Consider the following 27,644-nt stretch of genomic DNA (forward strand, 5'->3'; position numbering starts at 1 on the left):
CCACTGAATGGTATGCTTGGAAGGGGTTGGGATGACAAAGTTTATGTTGTATTATGGTCCTACAATTTACAAAAAGAAAGAAAGAAAAGAAAGAAAAGGAAGGAAAGAAAGAAGAGAAAGAAAAGAAAGAAAAAAAAAGAAAAGAGAAAAGAAGAAAAGAAAAGAAAAGAAAAGAAAGAAAAGAAAAGAAAAGAAAAGAAAAGAAAAGAAAAGAAAAGAAAAGAAAAGAAAAGAAAAGAAAAGAAAAGAAAAGAAAAAAGAAAAGAGCTATTAAAAAGACAATGATATCTATGGTCATGGCAGAAGGGGTTCACTGCCATGACAGATGGCCCTTCTTTGGAGCTGGTGTTTCTGCGTGATGGAAATGGACTCAGAGGGGATCTCTTTTCACAAGACTTGCATGCTACTTTATTGGAATTGTAGTTGGTGCTGGGTTTAAGATATATGTAGGGGATTTGAATCTCTGGACTGATAATATGACACCCAGGCCCAGAGCCTCAACAGACTTCAGCTCCTACACTTTGACTTATTGGACTTACTCCACTCACCTAACATGGAGTTGAAGAAGGTCAACCACCACAACATGGAGCCTAGAGTGTCTACAACTAGAAGCGGGAAGAGTGCATCCAGTACCCATCTGGAATCTAAGCCCTCACTTGACATAGGTGTGCAATGGACACAACCAATCCAATGTCCACAGAGAAAATGTGGAATGGGTGTGGGAACGGTAGCCATGGGGGCTGCTGGGTGTGGGGAACAGGAGGAAGAGATGAGATGTGGAGGCGTTTTCGGGACGTGGAGTTGTCCTGGATAGTGCTTCACGGACAATTACGGGACACTGTAGATCCCCCCAGGGCCCACTGGATGGAACGTGAGAGAGTCTGGGCTATGATGTGGACCATTGACTATGGGGTGCAGCGATGCTCAGAGATGAACTTACCAGGTGCAATGGATGTATCACGATGATGGGAGAGAGTGTTGCTGTGGGGGGAGTGGGGGGCAGGGGCGGTGGGGTTGAATGGGACCTCATATATTTTTTTTTAATGTAATTAAAAATAATAATAATAATAAAAAAAAAAGACAATGATAATTAAATGCATTGCTTGATCTCAGACTGGTTCTAATAAGGGAGGAAAGAAGACTCAAAAGAATATTATCAGGACATATGAAAAAATTAGAATATAGACTATAAGTTTTATATCAACATTACATTTCTTGAACTATATAAATGCCCTTAAGTGAATATTCTTGGTCTTAAGAAATGTACATGGCACTATTAAGTGTTCAAATAGCATGATTCAAAAAATGGATTTAGAGAGAGAGAGAGATGGATTGTAGATAGAGGAAATGTGGCAAAATGTTAAAATTGGTGGACCTGCATAACTGTTGATGTTTTATTATTTATTATTCTATGGCTAGGGCTTATATTATTTTTGTAACTGTCCTCTAAGTTTCAAAGTATTTCAAATAAAAAGTTAAAAAAAAAAAATCCACAACTGTAGCATCTGGGATATAGCAGGTGCTCAATCAATAGCCACTATTACTATTAAGATTTTTCAAGCTGCAATGACAAAAAGAAGAGAGAATTGGAAATTCAAATCACCATATGAGCAGATAAAGCATGAGTTTAAAGGCTTTACATAGGGGACTAAAATCAGGGAACATCATTTGCCTGGAATAACTGCCCTAGGGCTAAATGTGGCAGTTCTGGGTTGTGGCTATGACAATTCTTCTATGCATTCTATTGACATTTTGAAATCATTTTTGTTTTGTTTTGTTTTTTAAAAGTGGAACACTTAAGAGTTGGAATAATATTTTGAAAAAGCAATGCCAATTTCTCTGAAAGACAGATCAGCTTGAAATGACGGAGGAATTCTAATTCTATCCAATCTTCTGAATTAGTGTACCTCTGCATACAAAGGGAACAAAAAGAACAGAAGAATAAATAAAAAGGAGGGTATAAAGAGGACTTTGAACTTAGAGATCCCTTTAGATTTGAATAGAAAATGATTTTGGACTTCTATATACTCTTTAGGAATTCAACACCAAGAGAGGTTCATATCTGATACCTTTTTGTGTGGCTGGCTTGTTATTTGAAGCATTCTTATACTATCATGTTGGTTTTTTATGCAATTTTTACTTTCATTATATAACAATATAGCTAAATAAAATTTGAAATAGGAAAAAAAAAACTGAACATTTTCCAAGCACCCACCAGGTACCATTCCAAATGTTTTCCATATATTAACCTACTTAAATATACTGACAACACTATAAGGTCAGTAACAGTAACAGTCCTATTTCACCGATGAGGAAGCTAAAGAACAGAGAGGTTAAGTAACTTAGTTAAAGGATTTCTTTAATTTTTTTAAGATTTATTTTATTCTTTATTTCTCCCCATCCCCTCATTGTTTGCACTTGCTGTGTCTGTTTGTCTTCTTTGTTTCTTTAGGAGGCTCCAGAAATTGAACCCAGGACCTCTGATGTGGGAGGGAGGCATCTAATCACTTGAGCTACTTCCATTCCTTGCTTTGCTGTGTGTCTCATTATGCTTTTCCTCATGTCTTTTGTTGCAACATCTTGTTGCATCAACTTGCCACACCCGTCCATCTCATCAGCTTGCTGTCTCGATCATCTTCTTTAGGAGGCACTGAGAACCTCTGCTTCTTGCTTTGTCGGGTCTCTCGTGTTTTTCTTCTTGTGTCTCTTGTTGCATCTTGTTGTGTCAGCTTGCCATGCCTGCCTGTCACGCCAGCTCACTGTTCATTCTTAGGAGGTACTGGGAACAGAACCTTGGATGTACCATGTGGCAGGCGGGAGCCCAATCGTTTAAGCCACATCCACTTCCCTAAAGGATTTCTTAAGTACAAATTTTCAGCCCTGAGTACATAGTAACTTTGAAGTTAAAATAGTTCATTTACTTAATTCAGAGCCTCCTGTGAACAAACACTGACCTGCCAACCAAGGGTCCCAGCTGAAGCAATAAACACCATCAGGGAGATCACATCAGTGAAATAGAAGCAGGAGTCCTGATGACTTGCTGGTCTCCTTCCCCCAAGGATGAACCAGAGCAGACTGTTAAGCTCAACATGTTAAAAGAACTCCAAGTCAGGAAGCCCAGACAATACAAAGAATCTCTCTCTCCGGCTTACTGAGAAGAAAACTACCTGTATATCTTTCTTCTCTGGTTCTCACCTGATCCTCCTCATGGGGAGAAGTGACTTTTCTCATAGGTGAATTAGGAAATAGTCATGGCATGCAGGCTGTCCAGTCTCTTTTAGCAACAAAGCCCAGTAAAACGCATGGCTCTGAAGCCAAGCTCCCTGGGTCTGAATCTCAGTTCTACTACTTACAAGCTACATAACTTAAAGAAAAGTTTCTTAACCTTGCTGTACCTTAGTTTCCTCATCTATAAACCCAGGGATGAGAACCATGCCTGCCTCACTATGTAGCACCTAAACCAGTGCCTAGGAGAAAGTAAATGTTGATTAAGTGTTAGCTATTATTATTATGACTATTTAGACTCTCACAAATGACGTGCTTCCTCTCAGGCTACACTGTACTCCTGCCTCTTCTGCACACTATGCCTGCTGAGTCAGGCTCTGCCCCCATGGAGGGAAACCTGAAAATAACCTAGCTCCTCCATCTGGGCTTGGGTAAAGTTCACTTCAAGGTGGCAAAAGAAATAAGAAGCCCATTTTAGACTTGAATTCAGGCCATGTGTTCCTACCCAGTTTTACTAGCAAAACAGTTGACATTTAGATTCCTATTTGGCTCCCACAAGTATTTTTTGATTAGCCTGAACTCAAAGGAGAGAGGGTATGACCTACTGGTACCTCTAAACCCTAATACCAAAAGATACATGACACTTGTACCCTAAAGAATAAAAATCACACAAGTCCAGAAATTATGGTGATGGGTGTTCTTGAAATGGCAAGAGAAAAGGGACACCAAAAAGCAAGCCTAACCTATAAAATATGTTCCACAACAATGCAAGGTATTGGTGGAGGGGTGATGTAAAGGAATTCTACAGGTTATGCATGACTTTCATAAGCTCACAACTTCTCTAATAAAAAAAGAAAAAAGAAAAAAGTAAACAAGCTTACGTAGTTCACACGCACGAGCAAATAAAATCCTTACACAATCACTAACTCTGTCAATGAAGAGACATTCAAGTAAAAATACACAAAATGGGGCACATTTAAATGAGACCAGTGTCTTTCATAAATGATACTGACAAACCTACTAAGAATAAATATACATATATATAATCACAACAAAAAGAGTTTTAAAGTTATCTCTCCATTTGTTTTACTAGAGACCATACTTAGAAGGATTTGAAAAGTCCTGATTGGTTACTGAGATGAGGTAGCCCCTGGGGTAAATCTTCCCCCAGTTCAGAACGTTCCTGGGGATTGGGGCATTCCCAGATAAGCACTTACTACAGAATTCCGCATACTCAGCTGGCAGGAGGAAGGTCTGAGGGAGGATGTGAAAAGCCTTGAACCCATGTGTGTGCTGCATTCGAATGATGTTTTTGTACAGTCGGTCCTTCCGGGTGAGTTCATAAGACCTAAAAATCATAAAAGTATTTCCATTTCAGTAAACTGTGACTCAGGAGTTTTCCTATGCGATCATATTCTAAAGAGTTCAGAGTTTGTGGGTCTAAAGTAGTTACTGGGGATGGTATTAAATCCAAAACCTATGACTTTGTCAACCCAAAATGCTTATTAATCATTTTTTAAAAATCATTTTCAACAAATGCATTTTTCTGGTCAGATATATTCATGAAGGTATAATTTACATGAAGGAAAATTCACTCCTTTTAGCATATGATTCTTTTTTGAATCGGGGCAAATACATACAAATTATGTAACAGCCATCACAATCAAGATATAGAACTGTTCCAACATTCCAAAAACTTACCTCATGTCCCTTTGCAGTCAACCTTTCCAGTGACTTCCAACTTCTGGCAAACACTGGTCTGTTTTCTGTGCTGACAGTTTTGCCCTTTATAGGAAGTCAGATAGATGGAATCATACAGTATGTAGCCTTTTGAGACTAGCTACTTTCACAGAGCATCATGCATTTGAGATTTATCTTTCTTGCTTCCTTTATCAATGTCTTGTTCCTTTTTTTGTTCAGTAGTAATCCACTGTTTGGGTGTACCAGTTTATTTAGTCATTCGCCAACTGAAGGACATCTGGGTTGTTCCCAGTTTGAGGAGATTATGATAAATGTTTACTTCTCACAGTTTCTGTGGGTCAGGGATGTGGGAGTGGTATAGCTAGGTGGTTCTGTCTCATGGACTCTTTTGCAGTTACAGTCAAGGTGTTGGCCAGGGCTGAAGTCACCAGGCTGGAGTGGTGCTAGATGACCCACTTCCCAGAGGGCTCACTCACATGGATGGCAAGGTGCTGCTGGCTGTTGGCAGGCAGCCTCAATTCCTCCCCATGTGAACTTTCCCTAAGGCTAACTGCATGCCCTCACCGAAAGCGAAAGGGAACAAAAAAGAAAGCTGGGATGTCTTTTGTGATTTAATCTCTGAATTGACACACTGTCCCTTCTGCCACATTCTATTCATTAGAAGTTACTAAGTGTGTTTGCCGCTGCTCACTCGCACCAGTGCCGCCTCTCACTTGACAATTAGCCCGCGGGGAAGGGTTAGTGAGGAGGTCTCGGTATCACGGCTTGTACAAAGCAGGCTACCTGCAAGTTGACCAATGGTAAAGCTCCCAGGAAGCAGCTGGCCACCAAAGCACCCTACACTGGAGGGGTGAAGAAACCTTACCCCTTCCAGGCCTGGTACTGTGGCACTCCATGAAATTAGACCTTATCAAAAGTTCACTGAACTTCTGATTTGAAAACTTCCCCTTCTAGTGTGAGAAATTGCTTAAGACTTCAAAACAGATCTGTGCTTCCAGAGCACAGCTATTGGTGCCTTGCAGAAGGCAAGTGAGGCCTATCTGGTTGGCCTTTTTGAAGTCACCAATCTGTGTGCTATCCATGCCAAACATGTAAATTATGCCAAAAGACATCTAGCTAGCATGCTGCATACATGGAGAATGTGCTTAAGAATCCACTATGATGGGGAACATTCCATTCTCAAAAAAAAAAATTTTTTTTCCCCCTTCTTCCTGTTATTGGTAGTTCTGAACATTAGATATTTTTGCCCCAGGGTCAAAGGTACCTAAGAATATAATTGTAAATGGAAAAATAGGGGAAAGGAATCAGGTATTGGCAATTTTTCCATTTTCATTTGTGTATAAATTTTTAATATAAATGCGGGGACATAAAGCATTAATGCAAGTCAAAATGTTTCAGTGAAAAAGTTTCAAAAGTTCAACTTTATAATAATTATAAATAAATCTGTTAAATTTTTCTGGACGATGCCAGTATTTGGATTTTTTTTAAAACAAGTAAATTTCTTACTGATGGCAACTAAATGGTGTCCATAGTATTTTTATCATATAGTAGAGTCCATCCATTCAGTATACTTACCTAAGTTGTCCAACATGCAAGTACATGTTTTTAATATTGTCTGTCTTCTGTGCTATTCCTGTAAGTTTGTTATTTTTAAAATACATTGAACTACCAAAAAAAAAAGTCACTAAGGCCAGCCCAGGACTCAAGAACAGATAAATTAAACTCAGTCTTTTGCAAGGAGTGTCAAAAAATTTGTGGACACATTTTAAAAGTATCACTTAAGTACATTTTTGGCTATATAAGAAACTCCATACCAAGATCCAATGAGGCTGTACCACTCTGTATTTCCACCAGCAATGTAGTAGTGTCCCAGTTGCTCTGCATCCTGGCCAGCAATTGGTGTTGCCAGATGTTGGTTTTTTCTCTTTCTAGCCATTCCAATAAGTGCATAGTGGTACTTCACTGCAGTTTTCATTTGCATTCCACTAATGACTAATGCAGTTGAGCATTTTTTCATGTACTTATTTGCCATCAGGTACATCTTCTTTGGTGCAGTATCTGTTCAAATATTTTGCCCATTTTTTTAAAAATTAGGTTGTTTTTGTTCTTAATATTGAGTTATTAGAGTTTATTACCTATTCTGGGTGCAAATTCTTTATCTGATATGTGTTTTGTAAATAGTTTGACACAGTCTGTGGCATGTCTTTTCATTTTCTTAAGTGTCTTTTAAAGCGTGGAAGTTTTAAAATTTGATGAAGTCCAAATGTTCATTTTCTTCTTGTATGGATAGTGCTTTTATCCATATCTAAGAAACCATTGCCTAATCCAAGGTCATTAAAATTAGTAGAAAAATATTTTCTACTTTGTTTTCTTCTAAAAGTTTTACAGTTTTAGATTTTATATTTATGTCTTTTTTGCCAAATGGTTTTTCAAAGTCTATTTACAAGCAAAAAAAAAATCTACTCCAAAGTGGAATTCAAATATAAACAAACAAAAAAGGATGTGTTCTAACTTTGACTTTTAATAAATACATCAAATTTTCAGGATCTAAAAAGCAAATACACAGAAGAAATTCTAACTTCATAAAGTCTTACCATCAGACTCTGCACCTAGTCACGACTACAAATCATTATGAATTATTTTAAGAGGACTCTTGTTTTATTTTGATTGAATCACAATTGTCTAACACAGAGTTCTTAATCATTTTTGTTCCGTGGACCCCTTTACCAGTCAAGTGAAAACCACTGACCCCTTCTCAGAATGTAGTGGCAGATAGTTTTATGACACTCAACCAGCTCTGGGTCTAACAACTACATTAATTTTGAAGTATGGATGAGCATAAGCAATTTTTCAAGATATGCAACAATTGTAATGTGATGTGAAATGAATACGACCATAAATTATTGCATACATTCATAAGTGAAGGAAATGCTAGATTTCAGTTAGAGGTCAAAGAAAATAAAGATAATAAATTGATTTTTTTAAATTCAAGCTCACAGACACCCTGAAATCTTTCCTCGGACCCCCCTGGTCTAACAGTACAAAAAAAAAAAAGGATAAAGGATTATCCAAATAGTGAAAAAAACATCAGTTCACCAACTAACAAGTTCTAAACCCAAAGCATTCTGGGAATTTGTATACCACAGTTACCTACAGGTCATGACTTTCTAAGAAACATGGCCGGACAAAAAAATTGCTGGGTAAATTCCAAGTAGAGATGCAGACTGCTTGAGATAGTTCAGATACTAAAAAACCAGAGAAGTTTTATCAATTTGTTTTTCGAAAATAAAGGTCAGTATATTGAAAAGAGGACTGTCCAAGGAAATTAAACATGTTTACCTTACCAAAAGTTTTAGACCTAATGCATAGCAATAACCACCCAACCTTTCATATAACTATTTATAACTATATGGAACTCATATCATCAATAGTAATATAAGTACTAAAAATCGAATATGTTCCTCTGGCATTCAGTGTAAGACAGACCTTAATTTTAGACTATCATGATCCTATTGTACTAAAGCTTTAGATCACTAGGTTAAAAATCCCTTGGAAAGGGCAGCCGACATGGCTCAGTAGTTGAGTGCACTGGCTTCCCACATGAGGTCCTAGGTTCAAGCCCTGGCCCCAGTATCTCAAAAAAAAAAAAAAGAAGTATATATAATACGTTGGGAAGTACAAGACATATTATTAAAAAAAAAAAAAAAAACCCATGGAGAACTAACTGACATTACTGAGGGATAGATACATATGAGATTAAATTATAAAGAAAAGCAAGAAAATGATCCCCTTAAAAGACAGGGCAATAAAGACTACCTTTATCAGGGGGTACATTCTATTCTGGTGTACTCTAAAAAGGCACTTCACTAGCAGGTGCTTTTTAAATATACACCTTCTCTGGAGATGGTGACTCCATGAATCTGCAATGGAACTAGTGAATGTGTATTTTCTTTAAAAGTACCTCAGGTAATACTTATCATTAGGAAATAAGAAACAATGAACAAGAGGATTAAAAAGAACTTATCTAGCTGATAACTTATGCCCTCCTTTAGGTTGGTTAAAAGCCAAAAAATTCAAAGTACAATCAAGCAAAAAGAATTTCTTACACTGTTACTAGAATTTAATTAGCCCATATTTTTATTGTACCTTTCTTTGGAACTCTGAAATGTTTACATCCAAGGATAATGCACCATATTAAGATTTTAGATGGGCTGTTCTTTTGTAAAGAACAATTGTGAAGGGGAGGTAAGAAAGGAGAACTCACCTACATGAGGTGTGCTCAAGCAGCACAGTTTTAGGAAAGAGAAACTATGGGAAGTAAGATCCAGAAACTGACTCCTTTAAAATCATTCATGTCCATGTGGCCCTTGGAAGACTTCATATATCCCCACGGATATGAACAACTCAGTTTTACTTGCAGGCTATTGCTCTGTGTCACAGACTTTTTTTTAAAGGTTATTAATTATCTCTGCTGACCACATACCCAATGTCAGATACCTTAAAATCCTTTAAATGGAGCAAAGCTACAGGAATATTACCTGGGAAAGTGATTCACCTTTTGTGCTTCAGAGAGGGTACGAAGTAAGAAGGGCTTCAGGTGGGATCCTGTCCACATTAAGTTATAGTCAGTGCTGCTTGGGTGAACCTGAGGGCAGGTAAGAAGGTAAAAGACATCAGAGGTGGCCCCTCACCAGAAAAGAGTGATAGCAAAAGGCCATCATGGTTTTTCAGACTCAGGCCACTCAAAGTATAGCCCAGTTCCTAACAAGACAAAAGCAGAGACTGCAGGGAGAATCTAGCTTAAAAACAGGAGAACTGGGCAAATCACAGAGATAAAAAGTAAAATAAAGCTTCTATAGCAATCCACACTATCTCTTAATATCTTAAAAGTTCTTAATGTCTCAGAGTCTGAGGTGAGGGCCCAAACTCCCTTCTCAGACTGTCCTTATGTCGTTGTGGATACTCGGTATTAAGTACTCTCAGAATTAAAATCTTAGAGTAGCAAATCAACTTAGAATCCATTTGTCCAATCACTCAACAATTGTATACTCTGTGCATATGGTGTGATAGGCCCCCATGTTAAGCCCTGGAGATAAAACAGTGACAAGACTAGGTATACAAACTGGGACATGAATTTCCTCAAGATATCAACTTGAGACCTCAACTTAGTATAAAGACATAGCAATCAACCAGACTTCTAGCAACTGCCTCAAACGTTTTTACCTGTCCCTTTTGATGATAACATCCCAACTTTCCTTTGAGGAATAACTTACTCCTGGGTTTTGAAGGACCTGCCAGTCATCTATACCTCCCCTCCCTAAACGGGAAGATCTATGACCCAACCTAGGCCAAATATTTTCTCTCCAAAATATGATTCTTGAGTAGAAAGAGGCACAAGGACAATAAATGAGTTGAGTTCACTTCTGTGGCAGTGCCTTGAGGACCTGAAGATTCTTGTTCCTAGATCCCCTGGGTTGTCCTGGTTGCTCTCCTTGCAAAGGCCTTTTCAGCTTTTTGTCTGATTCTGCCAGTCACCCTGTCTACATTCTTCCTACAAATCCCTTTTGACTTAAGTCAGAATCCATTTCTGTTGTTTAATTGTTATTAGACAGTTCCTCCTGGCCAACTCTGCTTCCAGACAAAGCCTAAAAACACTACAAGAAAACCTAATTTTTTTGCCATAAATAAATAATGGAACTGTTTTCCATATGTTGCTAGGAGAAACTGGAAAAGCCACTGCAAAATTCAATCCAAGCTCTCTATCATCAATAAGCAATGGTCCCCTGTACTTTCTAGAGCAGGCCCTTTTAATTGGTAAAGTCAGTCAGGTGACTAGGATTTCAGCTTCGGAGCAGGAAGGTGAGGTGGTAAAAATGAGCTTACTTCATGAAATCCATGGGCTGTCAGAATGCTGCGTACTAGGCGACTATCAGTTCGCACAATCTTATAAGATAAATGATAACGTTCTAGAAAAAAAAACAATACAGAATCAAATTCAGTAACCAGAAAATTAACCACAGAGAAGGAAATAAATTATAAGACGGGTCACTTACTTATACTCAATAGCCTCGTACTGCTACCCTTATACTACAATACACAGGCTAAGCATTACTTTGGAACAAGGGTTCTCAACAGGAGACTCAATGGGGATTGATAAATATAAATGGGAAAAAACTGCATCTTTGTTTTCACTGGTTTCTAGTTAAAATTTAACATCACTTTCAGTTATGAATCTGGGAGACAAAGCTGTAACTGTGACACTAACACCAATAAATATCAGTTTTTGGTTATTGGTTGTTTTTTTAAAAGGTAGCAGGGATTGAATCTGGGACCTCATACATGCGAAGGAGTTACTCAACCACTGACCTACACCCACTCCCAGTATCACTTACTTTTAAATTACAGTTGTTAACTGTTATCTCAAAATATTACTTATTCTCAGAGTATTTAAACATTACTGTAGTTAATAGACCCACCCCTAGATCTTGTTATTTAATGCATTCATAAAAAAGCACATATAATAAATTTGGGGTATTTTATATTTTAATAACTGCAATTCCATACAATTGATTTCCTTTGTAATATGCAATTTTTATATACTTAAAAACTTTTTTCTGAGAAGAGGCTCGTAGATTTCACCACTGCCAAGGGGATCCACTGCACCAAAAAGATTGAAAGACCTGCTCTGCCCAGCTCTCTGTGTACAATAATGCTGGCTACCAGTATATCTTAGACCAGGGGTGATAAACTGATGGCCCAAGGGTCAAATCCAGATTGCAGACATAGTTTGTTCATTCCTCGTGGTACTTTAAAAATACAATTGAATCAGATGCTAACTTTTTAAAACTAGAGGAATTCATATAAAAATCTAGTTTTCTGGCTTGTCTTCAAAAGCCTGGCAACCCTAGGCTCCCTTCCATGGCAAGAGTCACCTGGAAAACTAAAAGCGCTGCCTTCAGGGCACGCCCTCGCCCTCCAGTTCAGCACAGACCCCACTGGGCCCGCTTCACTCACTTACATTTTCTGCCGAAGCCCTGTAAGCCAGAATTTTAGCTTGTGACCCCTGTCTGAGATAAAAGTCTGTAATCAGGTGAGATTTCTGTATATACCCAAAGACTAACATTTAATCTGGCCCATAAAAATTCTATTTTCATCCTTGTATCACTACATACTAAAAAAGCTAGCTAAAAATTATACAGAACAATTTTTTTAAAAGGCCTGCATACTGAAAAATTTACGGACAGGCCTTAAAAAAATAGTCAGCTTTTTATGAATTTATGTGAATATTCCTAAATCCCTGCTGCTACTTGCCAAGCCCTGGCAAAAATGCCTTTGAAAGCAGAGACACAGGAGGATTTGGAATGAAAGGCCAGACAGTCCATACCTCTCATTCTTGTGGTGGATTTTTTAAAGCCCAGTTACAGGGTTTTCCCAGTGACCAATCACTATTACATTGCCTTTGGAATATTGTTAAAAGAAAGTGTTCAATCACATGTGTTTACCTCAGGGCAGAGTATAATGTAAGAAGCAGTACAGTGCACTGCTTGAGTATGTGTCTGGGCGAGCAGATGTAGCTCAATGGTTGAGTGCCTGCTTCCCAAGTACAAAGTCTTGGGTTTGATCCCTGGTACCTCCTAAAAACAAACAAACAAATGAAAAACCAACTCTCATTGTGGAGTGGATGTAGCTCAGTGGCTGAGTATCTGCTTCCCATGTACAAGGTCCTGGGTTCAATCCCCAGTACCTCCGAAAAAATAAAAAGAGCATGTGTCTGGTCTTGAGAAATGATTAATTCCAAGATGGAGAGTAAAAGTACAAGATGAGGCGGCAGACCTGGCCCAGTGGTTAGGGCGTCCGTCTACCACATGGGAGGTCCGCGGTTCAAACCCCGGGCCTCCTTGACCCGTATGGAGCTGGCCCACGTGCAGTGCTGATGCACGCAAGGAGTGCCGTGCCACATAGGGGTGTCCCTGGCATAGGGGAGCCCCACGCACAAGGAGTGCACCCTGCAAGGAGAGCTGCCAGCATGAAAGAAAGTCCAGCCTGCCCAGGAATGGCGCTGCACACACGGAGAGCTGACACAACAAGATGACGCAACAAAAAGAAACACAGATTCCCATGCTGCTGACAACAACAGAAGTAAACAAAGAAGATACAGCAAATAGACACAGAGAACAGACAACAGGGGTGGGGAGGAAGGGGAGAGAAATAAATCTTAAAAAAAAAGAAAAGAAAAGTACAAGATGAACCTGGATTATCTTGTTGTATCAATACAGAAGGAAGTACTCAAAAAATGATTGGGAACAGGTCACAAGGAGTTTGCAGGGGCTCTCAATGGCCAAATTTGGGATAACTGAATACAAAAAAATGAAAAGACAGAGATGGATACTATAATTATAAAAATAAAAGAACCCAAGAATCCATGAATTCACAATGTTAAGGAAATGAGAAGTTATTGCTGGTGTAACAAATTACCACACACTTATTGGCAAAAACAATACAAATTTATTTGAATTACAGTTCTGCAAGTCAGAAATCTAACATGAGTTTCACCAAGCTAAAAGCAAGGTGTTGGAAAGACTGAATTCCTTTCTGTGGGCTCTGGGTAGACTCTGTTTCCTTTCCTTTTCCAGCTTCTAGAAGTTGCCCCTATTCCTTGGCAAGTGGTCTCTTCTCCATCTTCAAAGCCCCCCTCTTCTGCCTTCTTTTTCCACTTTAAGGGACATTTGTGATTATATTGGACCTACTTGGATAATCCAAATAATCTCTTTATCCTAAAAGTCAGCCAATAAACCGCTTTAATTCCTTCTGCAATCTTACTTTCCCCTTGCCATGTAAGGTTATATGCTCTGGGGATTTGACTGCAGACAGCTTTGTGGGACCATTACTCAGCCTACCAGAATCCTCCCTCTGTCCCCCAAAGATTCATGTCCAATCCATGTGCAAAATGTAACAACCCCGTTCCAATGTCTCCACAAGTCTAAACCCATTACAGCATCAACTGAAAGCCCCAAACCTCATCATCTGAACAAGGTATGGGTGAGATTATGAGTATGATCCATTTTGAAGCAAAATTATTCTCTGTGGGTCTATGAAATACAAACAAAGTGATCTGATCCCAAAATAAAAAGGAAGTACAGCATAGGGCGCCAAATATTGACATTCCAGTTCAAAAGGGGAGAAAATAGAAAAAAAGAATCATGGGTCACAAGTAATTTCAAAATCCAGCTGGTTAAATTCTATTAGGTTTCAAGATCTGAAAACAATTCTCTTGTGATTTGCAGGGTTTATGGCTCCACCCTTGCAGTCACCCTTCCTTTTTCAGGAAAGGTTGTGCAGGTTTGTAGTTGAGCAGTACTATCAGCTTGTTTTTGCCTGTAGAATTTTGGGCATCCCAACATAGATATACTGAACATGTCCCAAAAAGGGAGTGCAAGAAAGTGAGTGTGGGATGATGTATAATTGTCACCTCTGGAGATTTTAACTCACATCCATGTCCATGTTCTGTATTCAACAGCCCTGTGTCCAGTAATGCTGGCTACCAATATATCCTACATCAGAGGCTATACACTGATGACCTAAAACCAAATCTAGCCTGCAGATAGGGTTTTTCATACCTCATGGTATTTTAAAAATAAAATTTAATCAGTTACTAACCCTTTAAAATTGGAGGAATTCATATAAAAACCTAGATTTCTGACTTCTCTTGAAAGACCTGGCAACCCTATGCTCCTTCTCCCAAGGCAAGAGTCACCTGGAGGATTACAACTGCAAACTGAACCTACTTAACTGTCCAAGAAAGAGCCATGTTATCCCATGGTTTCTTCCATATAAAAACAAGTAGCAAAAAAATGGCCCATCTTGACTATTATCAAACTGCCAAACATCTTATTTCTGAGTCCCTAAACAAGCATCTCATCAATTCCAACAGGACACCATAGAATTTCCTCTCCTCCAGGAACTCACATGTGCCCCAGGAGGCAATGCGAAGTCCAAGAACTGCTGGAAAGATCCAGGATTGACTAACAGAGCAAATGAAAACAAGGAACCAATAATCTGTCAGCACAAAATCACCTAGGAAATGGTGAAGAGTCCTAAGGGGCTCACACACAAATAGCATGGGAAACTAGAACAAAGATAAAACTAAAGTTTTTGACTTTCAGACAATTAGATCTCCATTTGCGTTACTCAATACAAAAGCCACTCACCACACGTGGTTACCGAGCACTTGAAATGTGACTATTATGACTAAGAAATGGAGTTTTCTATTTTATGTCACTTATTTATTTAAATGTAAACACTGATACTCAATTCAGGTATTGCAAAACTTGTTTGAAACAACTTGAGTATATGAATCTACTTTTTCAACCATAAACTTTAAGAAATCGAAATACAGATCAAATATTTCCAATGAAGTTTTAGTGCCAAACTGATATGCAATGTTAAGTGTAAAACATACACCAGATCTAAAATACCGAATAATTTTTTTATACTGAGTAAATATGGAAATGGTCATATTTTGGATATACTGTGCTAAGTTAAAGAAAATATGTTTTTAAATTAATTTTACCCTTTTCTTTCTACACTCTTAAATACTGCTATTGGAAAATTTTCAATTACATATAAAACTTACATTATATTTGTATTAGTGCTAATCTCTACGATTACAAATTTATGAAACTGATACATTTAGAGGTAAATTACAACAAGGTGCTCATTCTAGGAAAAGATGACTTTAAGTTGAAAGTATTTATGTTACCTATAAAATACAATCTCATTTACATAAAGTTAAAGTGTATACAACTTTGAGAAAACATGGTAATAGTGAAGAATTCCTAGAATAATTAAAAAGTACAGGAAATCATATTGTACCAAAAATATTAACTGTAAATTTAATGGAGAATTTAATAAACAGAGAAGAAAAAAACAAAAAACAAGGTTGGTATCTGTACTATGAGATCAACAGAAGATAACTAAAGACCCAGATACACTTCTCTGAAGAGCATTCAACCACAGGATTATAATCTGAGTAGGTATATGCCAGCTATGTAAGAGAGGAGAAAAAAAAGTTACAGACTAAGAGTATCCAACAATTCAGAAAACTGATGAAACAATTAGCAAAGTCATTCAAAGTCATTCAAAGTCATTCCTTGTCTTCAAGGAAGGTCATTAAACCTCAAGGAGTAAGGGAAGATATAAAAAACATAAAAATATAAAGTTTAAGAAAAAAAACGTTTAGTGGTTCTTTTTTTCTTTAATCATAGGAATGTGAATGGATTTACAGATTCTAGAAAATAATGGTTGCTTCAATAATGGGATATTATTTTCAAGCAAGTATTCTAAAAAGGAAGGATCCACCTATTGCCATGGGATAAATTCATTCATGAAATAAGCAGACCAAAAGAAGTATGCTATGGGGGGATGAGTTACTTCTACTGTTTTTACCCACTTTTGACATTTTGGGTCAAATCATATTAAAAGGGAGTTCCTCGGCAATGGGTAGAAAACCTCCAGTTATTCAAAGAACACTGTCTCACGTGTCTAAGTGGTAACCGAGCAACTTGCTGAGATTAGAATGTACCCCGACCCTTGGGAAGGAGGAGGATTCAAATCCCAGAAGCAGGTGGTCATTGTCCTCTGAAATGGCTTATTATGGGACAATAACAGGTCTTAAAGTCATTCCAAAACTGAACAGAGCTATTCAAAAAGAATAGTAAGCAGCAAAGTTCTGAGTGTCAACTATGCACCAGGTGTTAAATGATCTCAGTTCATCCACATTATGCCTGCAGGGAAGATATTATCTCCATTTTATTAATAAGGAAACTGGCCAAGCAAGTTTTGGTGACCTGCCTAAGGACTCAGAGCTAGTAAATGCCAAAAATAGAATTTAACCAATGACAGAAAACCTAAGTCTAGACCCCACTATATCAAACTGCTGTTCTGACCCATAGCATTCCAATCTAATTCCAGGATTCAGAGCATGGCTGAAAAACAAAGAACAGAGATAGAAGAAATGGAAAACAGAAAACTAATAGAGAGAATTAACAAAACCAAAAGTGGGTTCTTTGAAAAGATCACCCAAAATTGACAAACCTTTAGCAGGACTGAGAAAATAAGAGAAAAGATTCAAATTACTAAAATCAGAATGAGAGTGAGGGCAACGCTTCAATCTTGCAAAATAAAAAGAATACTATGGGAGTAATGAAAACGTTCTAAAATTACCTGAGTGACGACAACTCCTTGATCAAACTGAGAGTCTGAGTGTATACTTTGGATGGACTGTACAAGGCATGGGACTGTAGTGGATGATGGACTGTGGTTAATAGTATAAATATGAGAACATTCTTACATTAATTAGAACAAATGTACAATACAAATATATGGTATTAATAATAGGGTGATTTATGAGAAAAATACACTTAATGTAAACTATAGTCTACAGTCAGTAGTAATACTTGAATGTTTTTGTATCAATTTTCACAAATGTTCCACAACAATGCAAGGTATTGGTGGTGGGGTGGTTTATGGGAATCCTGTATGCCTACATGATTGTTTTGTAAACTCACAACTTCTTTAACAAATTAATTTTAAAAAAGAATACTATGAACAATTGTTCACCAACAAATCAGAGGACCTAAATGAAATGCACAATCTCCTAACTTCCTAGAAACATACAAACTACCAAAATAAACTCAAGAAGAAACAGAAAATCAGAATACACCTGTAACAAGCACTGAGATTTGAATCAGAAATCCAAAACCTCCCAAAAAAGAAGTTCCAAAACAGACAGCTTCACTCATGAATTCTACCAAACACTTAAAGAAAAATTAACACCAATCCTTCTCAAACATTTTCAAAAAATTAAAGAGGGAACATTTCCAGCATTACCCTGATACCAAAAACAGACAAAGACATTGCAATAAAAGCTAGGCCAATATTCCTTATGAATATCAGTATAAATATATTCAATGAATAAACAGCAAACCAAATCCTATAGCATATTAAAAGGATTACACACATTGCAAAGTGGGATTTATCCCAAGAATGCAAAGGTAGTTCAATATATGGGTGAATTAAGAAGTAATTAAGTCAACCAGGAGAGGAGAGGGGCAAAATAGTGGCTGAGTAAGGCGCTCCAAGAGTCAGTTCCTCCTGCAGGGCAGTTAGTAATCACCCAGAGCTACCTATCTAAAGCATCTGTTTGGGGCCTCCCGGACACCAGAAGAGCATCCTTCAACATCCTTGAAAGAATGGAAGGAGGAGACTGCCCATTTGCAGTGAGTAAGACCACTCCATGCCATGGAAGCCAGTGCTTATCCTCCACTGGTGGAGGGAGCCAACTCAAAAGCTATCTTGTGGCTGGAGTTGGAAGATCCATTTACAAAAAACCTCTTCTCTGTGTCTATTAATTTTGTCATTTCAAGAATGTCATATAAATGGAAGTATACAGCAGCCTGTTGGGTATTGGCTTTTTTCATTCAGATACCAGAGGGATCTTTTAAAATGAAATTCTCAACAGGTGACCCTCTGCCCGAAGGACTAGTACTCACTGTTCCCTCTGCCCAGACCACATACCCTCATCCAGCCCCTCACTCTTCCTTGCCCTTCAGTCTCAAGTGAAATGTCAGCAGGACTTCCTCTAGACATTAGAACCCCGTACTCTGTGCTCTCCCTGTCTAAACTCCCAGAGTTCTGGTTAATCGTTAGTTGATGTTGTCTTAGTTCCAGATGGAAAAGGGACCCAGGTCATATTATCACCTTTTAGTTCCCAGAGCTGAGCACAGCACTTGGCATATAGAAGATATTTAATGAATGAGTAAATGATGCATGGCTGGACAATGTAAGTATTTAGCAAAGAAAACAACATCTATATAGTTAGTGGGAGGAAGGAAGAAAAGAAGCCTTGGAAGCTCATAGACTCACATATGGCCTCAGAGATACTGCTCAGGCTGCCTTCCATGTCCTTTCAATGAACTCCTTCCTCAACCAGCATTGGGTCCCAAACTTGGCTGAACATCTCAATCACTTATTAACATATAGATTACAGAGACAACCAGCAAAATGGCAGCAGGTAAGGCACTCCAAGTGTCAGCTTGGGCTACAGGGCAGTTAGTAATTGTTTGGGGGCTCCAGGAGATCAGAAAAACAGCCTGCAACATCCTTGAAAGAATGGAAGGAGAAGACTGCACATCTGCTGACAAGATTCATGAGTAGAGCACTCCACACCGTGAAGGCCGATGCCCATACTCCACTGGTGGTGCAAGCTGCCTCGGGAGATATCCCATGACTGGAATTGAAGGTTCCATTACCCAGGGATAGGGGAGGAAGAGAGAGTTGGGCTGATTTCAGCTACAGATTGTTGGATTCAGCTGGCTCGAGTGTAATCCTGAGAAAGAGCTAAGGTTTGAACCTGTCCAAGTTGAAGGGAGGCCAGTGGCCACCATTTCAACTCTGCCCCCAGCACAAGGGGAAGTAGGGCTGACTGAACATCACAGGGACCAGCATCTTTCCAGATTGCTTTGCAGCTCTACCCTACCTCCTGCAGGGAGGAAGCTGGGGGGACCTACGCTAGCCTCTCCAGGAAACTACAGGCCACACTGTGGAGGCCAGTGCTCCTCCTACTCTGGTGGCCCAAGCCACCTCAGGAGCTATTCTGTGGCTGGAGTTGGAAGCTCCATTTCCCAAAAACAGGGGCAGAAGATGGTTAGCCACCAACTTCAGCTACTGATTAGTAAATTCATCTGGCTAAAGGATAACCCTAAGAACAGCTAAAGTTAGAACCTGTGCAAATTGGAAAGAGGCCAGTAGCTGCCATTTTAACTCTACCCCCGTCATGAGGGGAAGTAGGGCTGACTGAAAATCACAATGAAGGTAGGGACCTGCTTCTTTCCACCCAGAAATCGGATTACAGCCCTAGCCTAGGCTGCAGCCCCAACTCCAGCAGGGAGGAAGCTGGCGGGACCAGCATCAGCCTCTCAGGGTAACTGCAGGCTTTCTGGCCAGCACAGACTAAATAGTCAGACGCATGGGGCTTCATCCCTGTACCCCAATAGGATAGAAGAGGAGTCGTGTTTCCTTGGCCTCTCTGGGCAACTGCAGGCTCTTCTAATCCACACAAATTGGTTTGTGGAACACCTTCAATTCCATCTCCCCCCTCCACCCCCACAGGATAGGAGGGGCTGGTGTTTCTTCAGCCTATCTAGGCAACTGTAGGCACTTTTGGTCTGCACAACTCAACTGTTGGGTGTCTGTAGCTCCACCCTCACTCCCAATAGGACAAGAGTGGAGAATGGTGTTTCTCCACCCTCTCTGGGTAACTGCAGGTGCTTTTGGCCCACACAGACTGAAAAGTCAGACACCTGTAGCACCATCCCTGCCCTCAAGTAGGATAGGAGCCTTTCTGTTACTCAACCTTTCTGGGTAATGGCGGTACTTTTGGCCTGCATAGACTGAACTGTTGGGCACCTGTGGATCCACCCCCATCCCCCAATAGGACAGGAGAGGGCTTGGTGTTTCCTCACCTCTCCAGGCAACAGCAGGTATTTCAGCCTACAGGGACTGATCTGTTCAGTGCCTGTGTATTTACCCCCACTCCCCAATAGGATAGGATGGGGCTGGTATTTCCTCAGCCTCTCTAGGCAACAGCAGGCACTTCTGGCCTACACAGACTAAACTGTTGGACACCTGTGATTCCATCCCCACCCCCTAAAGGGCAGAAGGGACAGTACTCCTTCAGCCTCTTATGGCAACTGCAGGCACATTTGGCTCACATGGATTAGAATGTTGGGTACACCAGAGGGTCCATCCTCTCCCCTGACAGGGGAGGAAGGGGATGGGTGCTATGTCAGTCTATCTGGGCAATGCAGTCATTTCGGACTCACACAGCATAGACTGCTGCCCACACCTGCAGCTCCATCCCCACCCCAGGCAGGAAAAAGAAGGAGTGTAAAGTCTCATCAGTCTCTCCTGGCAACATGACTTGGCCTGCATGACTTGGATTATTATACACGGCTGCAGCTCTGTCCCTACCCTGGCACAGGAGAAAAGTGGGAAAAGCTTCATGGGTCCCTGGGGAAACATGGGCAGCTTTAGCCACCACAGCTTACAGTAGCAATTACATCCTCAACTCCTACTACAGAACCAGCAAGGGAGAAAGGGTAAGAAAGCCCTAAACTAAAGACAGAAACTGCACCCAGAATAAATACATTTAGTAAGGTAGGTGCCAAGATACCAACAAAAAATTACAATCCATACCAAGAAACAGGAAGAAATGGCCCAGTCAAAAGAAGATAAGCCTCCATATGACATAAAGGACATACTAATCAGATGTTCAAACAAATCTCCTTAATGAATTCAATGAGATAGCTAAAGAGATTAAGGATATTAAGAAGACTGGATGATGACAAAGAAGAACTTGAAAGCATAGCAGATCTCAATGGAATGAAAGGCACAATAAATGGAATTTAAAATACACTAGAAGCATTTAACAGCAGATTTGAGGAAGCAGAAGAAAGGATCTGCAAGCCTGAAGATACAGCCTCCAAAAGGGAACATACAAAAGCATAGATGAAGAAAAGAATGGAAAAAATTGAACAGAGTCTCGGGAACCTCAATGACGGCAAAAGACATACAAACATCCATGTCATGGGTATCCCAGAAGGAGAAAAGAAAGGAAAAGGGGAAGAAGGATTATTTGAAGAAATAATGATAAAAAATTTCTCAACCCTATTGAAGGACATAGATATCCGTGTCCAAGAAGCACAAGGTACTTCCATCCGAATAAATCTGAACAGACCAACTCTGGTACAAAGGACTTAAATCAGGTAATTCATGAATACACAAAAGAAGAACTATTCTTCCTATTCAATGCATTCAAACTGACTGATATTCTGCCTGACAAATTTTATCCCAGTCCTGGTTTTCTATGGAATTCCTCGGAAGCCTATCATTATTGCTGCCTACTTGGGGACTGTTTCATTTGCCATTTTCACCTGCAGTGCTGTCCTTGCTGTAAAGCCTCAGATACATCAAGTCAGCTGACAGCAAATTTTGTTGAAGACAAAGAATTGCCTAGAGGAAACACTAAGCTTCCAGAGAAAATATCCAATTGGGAACAGAAGATCAATGAATCAAAGAAATGTATACAAGAAAGATACACAATAATATTGTATCTGGGGAAGCGGACGTGGCTCAACTGATAGAGCATCAGTCTACCATATGGAGGGTCCAGGGTTTGATCCCCAGGGCGTCCTGACCCACGTGATGAGCTGGCCCATGTGCAGTGCTGCCGTGTGCAAGGAGTGCTGTGCCACGCAGGGGTGCCCCCACATAGGGATGCCCCACACGCAAGGTGTGTGCCCCGCAAGGAGAGCCACCCCATGTGAAAAAAAAAAGCACGGCCCACCTAGGAGTGGCACCACATACACGGAGAGCTGATGCAGCAAGATGATGCAACAAAAAAAAGAGACGCAGATTCCCAGTGCCGTCTGATAATGCAAGCAGACGAAGAAGAATACATAGCGAATGGACACAGAGAGCAGACAATGGGGGGGAAGGGGAAAGAAATAAATTAATTAATTAAAAAATAGATAAAAAAAGAAAATAAAAAAAATAATATATCTGGTGAAATAAACACTTAAAAGGAAAAATGAAATGCTAGATGACATCCTTGAGGGTACATGAGCTACACAGTATAATGAGAGACTAGAATGTAAACAATCAAGATTTGATATTAGATGAAGAAAAAAATCATAGCAATTTTTTTAAAGAAGGTACATGGGATTGGACCTAGGACCTTGTATATGCAAAGCAAGCACTCAACCACTGAGCCGTAACCACTCTTCTAAAAATCATAGCAATTTTGAAATGCTTTATTTTTATGACTATCCCAGATAAGTCCAAGGTTCAAAGTATCCTCTGCAGCTTGTCAGAAGATGAGAGAGTATGAAAGAACAATGCTCAGTTTAAAGACCAAGATGCAGTAGTTGCAGGAGGAAACTGAACACCAGAAAAAAGAGCACTCTGGCCTCTACGAACAAATCAGTCTTAGAAAACACACAGGAAAACGTGGAAGGAGCTGTCTGAAAAAGATAATAATATTGTTGCTTTGTCTGATTGCATTTCCCCCATTGAATTAAGTCCTTGATAGTGTGTCTCAGGACAAACACACAGGCATGAATGGAGAAATGGCAGGTAACCTAAACAGGAAGATGAAAATCAAATGACAGAGATGATGGATGTGTCCCGAGCAAAAACTGCCATATCAGCAGTTGAGGATGATCTGAAACGACTGAAATTTCAGCTGAGACCCTCAATGTCCATTAAAGGTAACCTGAAGAAATATAAAAAGAAATTGGAAGATGAGTGCAATTTACTGAGGTCTGTGAAAACTCCAAAAGAAGCAAAATGCAAATATAAGTCTGAAAATAGAGATTCTTGACAAAATCCATGAGAAGGAAAGGAGGGCCACAGGAGAAAAGCTAGAATGTAAGGTGTATGAACAGAAGAAAAGCCAGATGTGGCTGTCAGCTGCAGGGGAAATAGCCAACACAGCTGTACAGGAAGTCAAGACTTACAAGCAAAGAATTAAAGAAATGAAACAAAAACTACAGCAAGCAGGGCATTCGTGTGGACAGAAGTTCACTCTTCGTGAGGAGAAAGCTCATGACAACTGGCTCAGAGTTCATACTCTAGAGATAGCAATGGTTGAGCAGACCAGGGAAGCTGCCTACTTGAAACACAGAGTAGAAATAACCGCAAATATGAAGCCGCCAGAGGATGCGGCATTTAAGACACCAATGCCAGGAAGACCTGACACAAAGGCCCCTCTACTGAAAGATCCAGGACCTGGAGCAGCTCAGAAGCTCATTCTCTATTGAGGAGGAAGAAGGCAAGGTTAATACCACTGCAAGAGGGCCCCGTCCTTTCCTAGGCTCGCCCTTCAGGCACCACAACATGGGAAGCCCTCCATCACCAATGCTGAGATGCTGAGATAGGGGCTACCTCCTCTACCCTGGGGGCCACTCAGGCCTCACCCACTGCCTCCACCTCCTCCATTTGGACAATCATTTGACATCTGAAGAGGATTCTTAGCAGGGGTCAGCCTGCTGTGAATATTCTAATCTCAGAAAAGGTGCCAGATCTGGGAGCGAATGTGGCTCAAGCAGTTGAGTGCCTGCCTTCCCTAAGGGAGGTCCCAGGTTCGGTTCCCAGTGCCTCCTGAAAACACAAAAATAAACAACAAGCAAAACAAACAAAAAAACCCAGGGAAGCCAATGTGGCTCAGCGGTTGAGTACCAGCTTCCGTATGTGAGGTCCCAGCTCAATCCCTAGCCCCGGGTACCTTAAAAAAAAAGGTATCAGGTCTGCATTATAGTCTATAGGTTTTCCCTATCCAATGTTACTTCCTCCCTTTTTAATCTTTCCCAATTGTTACCCTTAATAAACCTTGTTTTCATTTTTGTTTTTTATTTTTATTAATATTTTTAAAAAGATTTATGTATTTATTTAATTCCCCCCCCCCCCCCCCCCGTTTGTCTGTTCTCTGTGTCTATTTGCTGCATCTTGTTTCTTTGTTCTGCTTCTATTGTCGTCAGCGGCAGGGGAAGTGTGGGCGGCGCTATTCCTGGGCAGGCTGCACTTTCTCTCACGCTGGGCAGCTCTCCTTATGGGGCGCACTCCTTACGCATGGGACTCCCCGACGCAGGGGATACCCCTACACTGGGGACACCCCTGTGTGGCAGGGCACTCCTTGCCCGCATCAGCGCTGCACATGGGCCAGCTCCACACGGGTCAAGGAGGCCCGGGGCTTGAATCGCGGACCTCCCATGTGGTAGACGGACGCCCTAACCACTGGGCCAAGTCCGTTTCCCTCATTTTTGTTTTTTAAAAAAGAATGAACCACTGATACATGCTATAATCTGGATGATTTGGATGAACCTTGAAAACATTATGCTAAGTAAAAGAAGCCAGATACAAAAGGCCACATATTACATACTTCCATTTATATGAAATACCCAAAATAGGCAAATCCATTGAGACAGAAAGCAGATAAGTGGTTGCTAGGAACTCTGGGAAGGGAGGGATTGCGGGGATGAATGCTTGAATGATGTACCTCAACAAAGACATGTTCTTCATCTTAATCCACCCACCTGTGGGTGTGAACGCATTGTAAATAGGACTTTTTGAAGACGTTAATTTTAGTTAAGGTGTGCCCCAATTGAATAAGGGTGGGCCTTAATCCGTATTATTGGAAGCCTTATAAAAAGCCAGGAGTCAGAGAAACACAGGAGGAGGTCAAGGACATTGCCCCATGACAGGAGATGAAAGCTAAGGAATGCCAAGGACTGAGGTAAGCCAGCACCAGAATGCTGGAGACTTTGGAGAGAAAGCATGGTCTTATCAACATCTTGATCTTGGATTTCGAGCCTCTGAAAGCATGAGACAGTAAATGCTTATTAGTTTACTAAGCCAACCCAGTGCTATTTGTCATAGAAGCCTGGTCAACTAAGACATTGGGTACAGGGTTTCCTTCTGGAGTGATGAAAATGTTCTGGAGCTAGTGACAATGGTTGCACAACTTTGTAAATGTACTAAACGTCAATGAAGTATACATTTTAAGTGGTTAAAATTTTATCTTATGTATGTTTTATAATAAAAAATAATAAACACATGTATACACATAATTCTGGGGAAAAAAATCAAAGAGGAAAAACATATAGGGCAAACAATTTAAGAAATTATAAACAATCCTTTTAAGTACAACAGATCAATAGATTGTTCTCATTGCCATGACCCTTTGCTTATCTACACATGATATCAGGTTCTGCAAGACAAGGCCATGCCCAGCCCTGCCCTCTGAGGGGTAGAGTCATACCCACCTCCAATTACTCGAATATTGTTGTCCTTTGTCAGAATAGCCTCAGCATGGAACACCAAAACTGGAATTCTCCTGCAGCCTCCAGTCCACATGATACATGGATGATCCCTACAAACAAAACACAAGGCTTCATTACTTTACAGCTCAAAATCTGAATTAACTGCTAAAGCAGTTCTCTGCTTAGCACTTCTCTAGCCCTCTGGAATGAGAACTCCAAATGTCCTATGATAACCATACATCTCCTATTCCTGGCTATGTCTCCATCCCTGCTCCAGAGTTCAGCCTTGATAGTGATTGTGTCCACGGATGGGCACATAACCCAATTGGAGCTAATGAGTGTAAGGAGACATCTTTTGAGGCCTCTGCAGAAGCAATGTTTTCTTTCTCTTCTGCAGTAGCTGGCCTCTTTCCCCCTGCATGGTGCAGCCTTAGAACCAAAGGTCTGGAACTGCAGTGGCCATTTTGTGACCCTGAAGGGAGAGGTTAAAGCTACTGAAAGACGTCAGTGGGAGCCAGACTGAAAGATGAAGAGAAATGAAATCCTAGATGACAAATTGAGTTGCAGAATCAAGCCTTGCCTAAATACGAGAGTAAATTCCCTTTACTATTATTATTAAGGACAATTTGATTAACACTTTGTTCCCTCACACACATAAAGAATCCTCACTGATACAGTCACAATAATTTATATACTCTCTTTCTTTACACCATAGTCCCTTGGCAAGCCAATTTGATGACCCATCCTAAGATTCTGACCTAGGAACCCTAATACAAGTATCTCAATTAAGCCATGTATCTCAAAGAAAGTCTATGATAATAAAAATGGAACAATGTATACTTTTCTCCAATATAAAACCATAAAGCAGAAATGCCTCTAGCATTATTCTCTTCCTCTGATCTCATGAAATTTAGTTTAGTCAATCTTAGGTAGATATTTACTCACAGATAAGGAAAATCTTCAATCTTTTAGAGAAGGAAGTAGGAAGGGAAAGAAAATTAAGTGAACCGAGAGTCCTTTATGCTCCAGGAATTAAACTAAGAGCTTTCACATGATATCTTACCTAATGCTTTTGAAACTATAAATTGAAAAATTGGAGACTCAGAGAGACTAAATAACTTGCCAAAGGTCAAACAACTGGTTTGAAGGGAACCAGAATTTGAACCCAAGTGCCTATGCTCTTTCCATATTTCCCTTCCCTAATCACATTTCAGCAATGTTCTATGTTCTGTACCCCTTGAACTCAACCCGTCGGGAACTTAAACTAACCAATATTTTAAATGGAATAAGACCCATTTAGCCTAGACTCACATTGCTCTTAAAAACTCACATACATACACCCATTTACAAAGGCCATACCACAAATCTCAGGGCCAAGTTGGACCCTGCCAACCCGAGTTACAAAAGATCAATGCTTTGAATGCACTGGCTCCCTGCCTACCATCCTCAGAAGTTAGTCTTTAGACTTGGAATAAGCTACCAACTGCCTTTAAGTGAGGAAAGCAATGTGGGCACCACTCCTGTTTTCTAGAAATGGAATGTGAATGCTTACTGTTCTTGTTCTTTGACTTGAGTGATAATGCCCATTTGTGAGAAATGGTATTTATAGGGTGTGTTTTTTAGCAAGAAGGAGTTTTTGTGGTTTATTTGTTTTTTTATCTTAAACACCTGTAAACAGTAGGCCAGATGATTCCTATGATCCCTTCTAGCTTTAATTCTTCCACTGTAATTCTCTAAGTCAAAGGGTAGAGTAAAATAGACAGTCTACACTACAAAAGGACACAAACTTTGACAAGTATCCAGTTCCTTGTCACGCTAACACTAGCTACAAACTGGCACCAC

The 27,644-nt window shown here is 40.0% G+C and overlaps 1 protein-coding gene across 50 annotated transcripts in view; it reads right to left on the reverse strand.

The window, feature by feature from the left end:
• The window catches only part of TTLL5 (tubulin tyrosine ligase like 5), a 349,192-nt gene that overhangs the window by 314,001 nt on the left and 7,547 nt on the right, over positions 1-27,644 (reverse strand). For all 50 annotated transcript variants that reach the window (XR_011648300.1, XM_058293031.2, XM_071213776.1 and 47 more), the window contains exons 3-6: positions 25,806-25,912; positions 10,810-10,892; positions 9,465-9,571; positions 4,443-4,573 (exon numbers count right to left, since the gene is read on the reverse strand). Coding sequence is in view for 49 of the 50 variants with exons in the window: in XM_058293031.2 (XP_058149014.1) it covers positions 4,443-4,573; positions 9,465-9,571; positions 10,810-10,892; positions 25,806-25,912 (428 nt within the window). In the remaining variant the exon portion in view is untranslated. The remainder of the gene's footprint in view (positions 1-4,442; positions 4,574-9,464; positions 9,572-10,809; positions 10,893-25,805; positions 25,913-27,644) is intronic.

This window comes from Dasypus novemcinctus, chromosome 3 (genome assembly GCF_030445035.2).
Source record: "Dasypus novemcinctus isolate mDasNov1 chromosome 3, mDasNov1.1.hap2, whole genome shotgun sequence".
Lineage (NCBI taxonomy): Eukaryota > Metazoa > Chordata > Mammalia > Cingulata > Dasypodidae > Dasypus > Dasypus novemcinctus.